Source organism: Manduca sexta, chromosome 19, assembly GCF_014839805.1.
Source record: "Manduca sexta isolate Smith_Timp_Sample1 chromosome 19, JHU_Msex_v1.0, whole genome shotgun sequence".
NCBI classification, from domain to species: Eukaryota; Metazoa; Arthropoda; class Insecta; order Lepidoptera; family Sphingidae; genus Manduca; species Manduca sexta.
In genome coordinates, this window is record NC_051133.1 from 4,722,473 (window position 1) to 4,729,802 (window position 7,330).

Genomic DNA, 7,330 nt, shown 5'->3' on the forward strand with positions numbered 1-7,330 from the left:
CTTTGTAGTCCGTAAGTTTATCTGTCAAGACTTTTTGCAGAAATACGTAAAGGTATCTAATTGAAATATATAAAACTAGCTGCGCCCGCGGCTTCGCCCGCGTCGAAATCGATGTGTCACATTTTTTATTTAAATTCTAGGATCAAAAGTAGTCTAAACCATCCTCAAAAATTGCACTATCTTTTAGTAAAAAACCGTACAAAAATCAGTTCAGTAGATTTTGAGAAAATCAATCACATACATACAGATAGCTTTGGGGACTTTATTTCATATTATCTATAGATAATCGGATCTATGGTCTCTTTCAGTTGTGAAAATATCAAACTTGTAAGACAACGCGATCAAAAGATATTATGACAGTTTGTCGCATATTTTGCGATTTCACAAGGGAATCAGAACCTGGTACTCGTTCGTACGGTTCCCTTTGCTCTAGAATCATGAAATATGGGAAGAACAATCTCTTATAGTGCCTGAATCTAAAGGAAATAAGCTGAAAACTATATGGAAATCCATAAATATGGACTTTAAAAAGGAAAAAAGTGAATTTACTATTACAAACATATTATTTGCGGTTGATGCAATAAACGTCTCTCAGGATTGAACGACAAAGTAAAATTTGTCAGCTTCGAACTTATATATTTAAATACCTTACCTACAAGGTGTTACGGAACACTACGTGCGCGTGTCCAACTCAATTGTCCGTTTTTTTTATCCAGTTGCTGTAATGTAACTTAGCCTCTAGCCTTAACTTCTAATCACATTCATGCGACAGTAAAGATGTGTAAATGTAAGTTAGAAGTAAAGTAAAATCAATTTTGTGTGCATATTAAACTGTAAAAAGTAAACGCGAGCGCGGTGGAAAGTAAATACTAGTTATAACAATATTGGTCAATAACGTTAAATGCGACGTTATAATAGCGTTTATAGTAACGTGTTTTAATTGATATGTTATCCATTTACACAAATGAAACCAGCAATGCGCTTTAGGCGGTGTTATGAATAATAGTCCGAACATATATTACTCTAATTATCATTAGTGTTTAATAATGATTATTAGAAGCTTGTACTTGCAATTAGTTATTATTAAATCGTAATCTATAATATTAATTCTTAATAGTCTTAAATTTAAAATTGTTACCGTAAGTGTCAATATAAAAGCGGCGATAGCCTAGTTGGATGTGGAACGGGCTGCCGCGACTGTCCGTAGGTTCAAATCCCAAGAGCACACACCTCTGACTTTTCTAATAAATTATGTATATTTTTTATCGCTTGCTTTCGGTGAAGGAAGGCATCGCGAGGAAACCTGCATACCCAACAAGTTCTCGATAGGAATTTTGAGATTGATTTAAACCTTCTCAGTAGTAGAGGAGGCCCGTGCCGAGCACACACACACACAACATCACGCATTTATCCCCGAAGGGGTATGCAGACGCGCAACCAAGGCACCCACTTTTCACTAAGTGTGTAGCGTCTCATGGTGTGATAGAGGGCGAGCCTATTGCCAAATTGGGCACAAATTCCAGACTACGGGCTGATACTGAGCAGAAAAACCCAAATATCACTTTGCCAGATCCGGGATTCGAACCCTCAGAGCGCTGTCGTACCACGCATTCAGTACAAGACGCCACCGAAGCAGTCAATCATACCGAGCAGTGGGACATAATAAAGGGCTGATATCATAAGTGCCAATACATTCCGCAAAGACATAACCGGTTTCACATACCTTTTAAATTCATGATTAAACCTGATAAAGAATTCTCAGTTATGTCGGTTTCTTCACAACACTATCCTTGTTGAAGCAAACGATAAGTCAAGATATGTAGCTTCGTAAAGTCAAAGGTGTGTCTGGGGTTTGAACCTGCGGCTATTGCCTCGACACTTCGTTTCGGTGTCGAAAGCTTAGTAATCTCGTTGATATATTTTATCACACATCTCAGATGGAATTTAATTTCATTTTAATTCGTAAGAAACCAAAAGCTAACTTGTCATGTTGGATCTTCTTGCACATGCTGTTATGCCCCAGTTCTGTGTTCACGCTAGATACTTTTTCAACCATGTTACAGAAAAAATTAAAGAATTCGAATTCCTAATATTCGATATAAATTTTAACTATTCTGCTTAGCATTTAAAAAACAATATTGCCACTGTCATCCGAAAATATTTTCTATACAACTTAATGATAAGATAGCGAACCGCTCACCTGATGATAAGGGTCACCCATAAACAATAGAAAGACCTTAAAAAATTATAATTACAACTTACAAGGCGCTCCGTGGCAATATGTTACTTACCTCTCATAATGTCAGTTAATATATGTACTAGCTAATTCAAATAGGAACACAACAATGTATGCATACTGCTACTCAGCGTCCGAAATCGACCTGGAGTCATATTTTCTAACGGAGGGTCTGTTACACATATAAAAGATAGTCTTGTAACTTAAAACAATAATTAACATTAGAAACGTTTGATTACGGAACTCTGAAAAATTGCAATAAAACGTACGACAGCTCAGAACACAGGTTTAGAAGGAGTCACCTTTTTCCTCTTAGAAAAAAATAAAGTGCAAAACTAGTAGATGTTTTGTTTTACGTTTCGTCCTCGGGTCAAATACACAACCTTCAAAGAAACACTATAAATGGTGGTATTTCACCTGATATCTTCAGTAACATATCAGCTTCTCACGAAAAATAATAGTGACAAAATGTTCTCTCTAAAATTATTTGTTCTGTGCGTTGGATATTTTGCGATCGGAGCGGAATGTGGAAAAGGTAAAGACTGAGCATTAAAAAAGACCGTGACTGAGACTACGAGGAGAGATGATAGAAACCATTTTAAATAGAATTTTATAACGACACCTAGCGGCTATAGTCTGAGAATCGAATGGTCTGCCAAGTCGAAGGTCCACAAGCTCAAAACTCAAGATTTCACAGTGTATATTCTTTGTGAATTATCAATCTTTTTAAAGGGACGAAATACATCGTGACGAAACCTACATAGGAATTCTACATACGGATATCGAAGTTATACATATAAAGTCTTCCAAACCTCATTAGGCCAGCGTGATAGACTATGGACCTCTCGGTAGGAGAGGAAGCCCGTTTGGCATTAGATAGTACATAAAACAAAGATTGTAATTTTATTATAATACTTATAATCATGTCTCATTTCCTGATTGATTCAAAATATTTGTAACCAAAGTATTAATTTCTTTCAGTGAGTTATCTTGACAAGTGCTTATGGACTGACAAGGCCTGTCTCCTCACCTCTGCTAATAAAGTCGTACCACACTTTGTCGAGGGCATAAAGGAACTCAACACACCGTCCGTAGATCCATTATTCATCAAGAAAGCAGTAGCTGATTCAGGCACCCTTAAGTTGAAGTTCGAAGACTTAAATGTGGTCGGCTTGAAAAAAGCTGTTTTAAAGAAAGTAGAGTAAGTTCAAAACCGTTTTCTCTTACAATTCTTTATCCTTTAAATATTCCGATTTGAATACCGATTATGTCTACGGCTCGATACCCAAGTCTGGTGATCATTTATATGAATTTTCTCTAGAGAAAGTCAAGAGCCATTATCTCTACCGGGTAGAATACAACCTTAATATTGCCTCTCTTACAAATTAACGTCGACGCCCGGAGGTATACCATCGTATGAGCTACCCGAACCTATAATTATTACATCTATATTTATTGTAATTTTACTTTTGTCAATTATATTTGTTTTAAGTTTTAAAAAACTTCTATTATTTTCTATTATAATTACCATTTTTTTATAAACTCCTAAAAATAAATGTCATGTTCACTCAGAACATGATAGTTACAAGTGTCTGCGTGATCCCACGAAATATATTTTGTAATATTGTGCTAATGAAAACCAGCTACCCTATATCATATATATCATGTATAACAAATTCTTATGCTGATTACAGAGCTAACAACGATAAAACTGTGCTGACTGTAGTGATTGAGACTCCAATCGAAGTCAAGGGGGTTTACACTGCAGGAGGTTCTCTCCTTAGCGTGCCTGTCGAGGGACATGGTCAGACGGAGATGAAAACTGGTAATATTTTTTTGTTCTTTTGAAGTCTTTGAAGTTCTCTTACTCATTGTTAAGATAGATGTATGGAATCAATACAACTTTATCTACAAACATTTTAGTCATGGTTAAGGCAGATGTTTGTAGTGAAACTAATGACAAGAATAATAGGGTAGTAAATAAAGTGTTGGCTATTGAAAGAATGAAGAATTCATCTCATAGTGATAGACAGAACTAACCTGAGCTGGCTCGAGTGTTATGGAACTAACGTAGATTCGGCGTAAAAAAACTTTCGAAACCAATTTCTTTGCCAGTAAATAATTCTCAATATCCGCAATATTACATTTATTTTGAAACAATTACTCCTTTGAAAATTATACTTACTAATCATTGTTTTAAATTGCTAAGCAATCATTTGTAATTTTCTTACTCACATCAAATAATTTGGATATAGGGACAAAATACGGTTAGAAATCTTATCGTTAAAACATTTCACTAATTTACAGAAAAAGTGAAGCTCACAGTGAAAGCTAATCTGCAGAAATTCAATAAGAATGGCGCCGAATACTACAAAATTGCAACATACGATTTGAAATTCAACTTTGTTGAGCAATTATTCATTGAATTCCACAATCTGTTCAACGGAGATAATACCAAAGGTAAGTGTATTACAAATATCAAAGCAGTAGCCCAGTTTAAACAAACAGAGCCCCTGAGTTCTGCAGATAAAGATTTTGAACTTTTTGAAAAGACATAGTTTTATGGGAATAGTATTTAGTCCAATATGACTATAGACATATCCAATAGCACAGAAAGTGGCAGAAATATGTGGGGAAGAAACATTGCCACGCCACTTTTCTTCTCAAAGAATACATTAATATTAAGAAGGATGAATGTATTTTACACTGCGAACAAAATGTAGTTCACAGGTATTACTCAACATAGTAGTACTCCAGTAGTACCCATGAGAATGTGAATATAAATTCACGTCTGGACAATAGGAGCTGTAGGTAGCTATAAGTTGTGTTAGAAATAACGGTTCATTAGTAATATTGATGATACCGGTATTATTGCAGCTGATCCTATCCGTGCGATCATCCGTGAGAGTTGGAGGGATCTGGTGCCCGAAATTGGTAAACCCATCATCAAGGAGCTTGCGGACATCGTAATCGGTGCCATTAACAAGTTCCTGGCAGGGCTACCCATTGATGAACTGGAAATCATTGCTTAAAGGCACTGGAAAATCATTCGTTTAAAAATTATGAACGTTGCTTCTTCACAGATTATATTTAGTTGGATATATTTTTTGTAATAGTTTTAATATAAATTGTTTTTTTTTTATTATGTTCAAGTTTTGTCAAAACAATCATTAGAAATTAACTACTTTAATGTTATTGTTAAATAAATGAATATCAATAAAAACTTTTTGTTTTCTTTCTTAATACGTTCTCCATCATAGCTTTAAGTCTAGAAGATTTTAAGGTTGGATACTAGTCCGAAAACTATAACTAATTTTTTGTCAAGATATAATTTTCTAAATGTCATAATCATTCTACAAGATAAGTAAAAGGCAACATGCTTCTGTTAAGCGACTTATAAGAAATTATAATAATTTGAAGACTAGTTCACCTCGTTTTAAATGCAATTTGCTAAATTGATAGAACACGTATTTTAATACAGTTTTACCAATAATAGAAAATAAAATTTTAAATCAACTTGTTGGACAGCACGTGTATCGCAATGTATAAATAACTAGTTAAAAAACTTGTAGATGTTTGACTCTTTCTATCAATCGCGGCTAGTGTTGTTAGTTCTTATTGTTAAAGAGTGAACATAAGACTAAGAACATCACTAGTAGTAGTGTGGACACATCACTATAGATCCCAACATGAAGGCAAGTGTAAAATTATTAAGTTAATATATAAACAGAAAATAAATGTCTAAGAAGAATTAGGAAATTTACTTTGTATACTATAAGCTAATTTAATTAAGTAATAATTAAATATTCTCATGTACCTTGACTTATCATAAGTGCAACCATGTTCGCCTACGTGATGAATAAAGCATTTTATTTTATTTTTATATATATGTATATATAAATAAAAATATATCCCAACACCTATAACTTTCATCAAAACGTACAACAAAAATCAAGCCATCAACAATCTGTTAGCTCACAGCAACAAGCTTTATAAGACTTGTGTATCACGAATGACTTACACGATATCCTAGGCATCGATGTCTACTTAAGTTTAACCCAAAGGCTCGCTTCTTATTAAAAATCATGACGTGAACCATCCGCAAATCGTAGATGTACCAATTACATCACTGCGTACCCTTTTAGGGATACAAGCGTGATTTAATTAAAATAATTGAACGCAAGTAACTTCCTAAGCAAATATAAAATTACCAGGCATCCATAAAACGTAGACAGCTACCGACCAGGCAGCTATTAATGAAATATTTAAAGATATAAACAATTTTATTATGACCAGGGTTTCAGTAGAACATGCGCCCTCAACACATTTAATTACGTATACAAATAAAAACATCTCAATCATATCGTTAATATTTATTTTACGATTGGAAAATAATAATTATGACCCATCGTTACCACCTACCGGGAGCGGACTTGAATGAATATATAAACTTATTGCTCTTTACTTATAGAAATGTTTAATTAATAAAATTCTGGCGTATTATTTACTCTTCACGTTTCGTTATTCATTATTGATACATTAATATTAATGCAACGCGTTTGTACCCGAATCAAAAAACACCCTTGAATTATTTATATGGGTTCCATATAATCCGATTGAATGTTTACGGTATGCCTATGAATTTATTAAAATCTGCATATGGACCGATTCTTTTTTTGTACTGACACCTGTTTATTATATTGGTTACATTAAAAATACACAGAATGAATTATATAGGCAATATGTTATTTATGATACAAAATACAAAAACGTTAGAAGTCTCTTTCTCCCTGCTTTTATCCAAACCCAATAGGGGGTCCACCAAACATTTTTAAAGCACTACATGTCTTCTACTTTCTGCTACAATACGAATTGAGGTCGGATAAAATGTTTACAAGCCGATTATAAAACATGGTATAAACAAAAGCAAAAGTAAAGTGGCATCTTAAAATTAGAAAACAGTAATACGAGCAAAACGTCTTTGGTATTCCTAAATCCAACATTGAAGAACAAAACCTATTGCATTCAGTCATTCCTAAAGTCAATACCTACAACCAAATCAATTCTTAAACGACACTAGTAATAGAACAAAGC

At 34.0% G+C, this 7,330-nt stretch overlaps 1 protein-coding gene across 1 annotated transcript; it reads left to right on the plus strand.

The window, feature by feature from the left end:
• Positions 1-2,677: 2,677 nt before the first annotated feature.
• LOC115441768 (protein takeout-like) lies at positions 2,678-5,439 on the plus strand. Its single transcript, XM_030166669.2, has 5 exons — positions 2,678-2,771; positions 3,218-3,437; positions 3,931-4,061; positions 4,544-4,696; positions 5,114-5,439. Exons 1-5 carry the CDS (start codon positions 2,705-2,707, stop codon positions 5,266-5,268), a joined length of 726 nt encoding a protein of 241 aa, XP_030022529.1. The 5' UTR covers positions 2,678-2,704; the 3' UTR covers positions 5,269-5,439.
• Positions 5,440-7,330: the final 1,891 nt, after the last annotated feature.

What these genes read in the sequence shown, in the direction of transcription:
- LOC115441768 (XM_030166669.2), top strand. Translation starts at nt 2,705, where the DNA reads ATGTTCTCTCTAAAATTATTTGTTCTGTGCGTTGGATATTTTGCGATC. An exon ending in CGGAGCGGAATGTGGAAAAG is followed by an intron (nt 2,772 to 3,217) that starts GTAAAGACTGAG and finishes AATTTCTTTCAG; the next exon opens with TGAGTTATCTTGACAAGTGC. An exon ending in TCAGACGGAGATGAAAACTG is followed by an intron (nt 4,062 to 4,543) that starts GTAATATTTTTT and finishes ACTAATTTACAG; the next exon opens with AAAAAGTGAAGCTCACAGTG.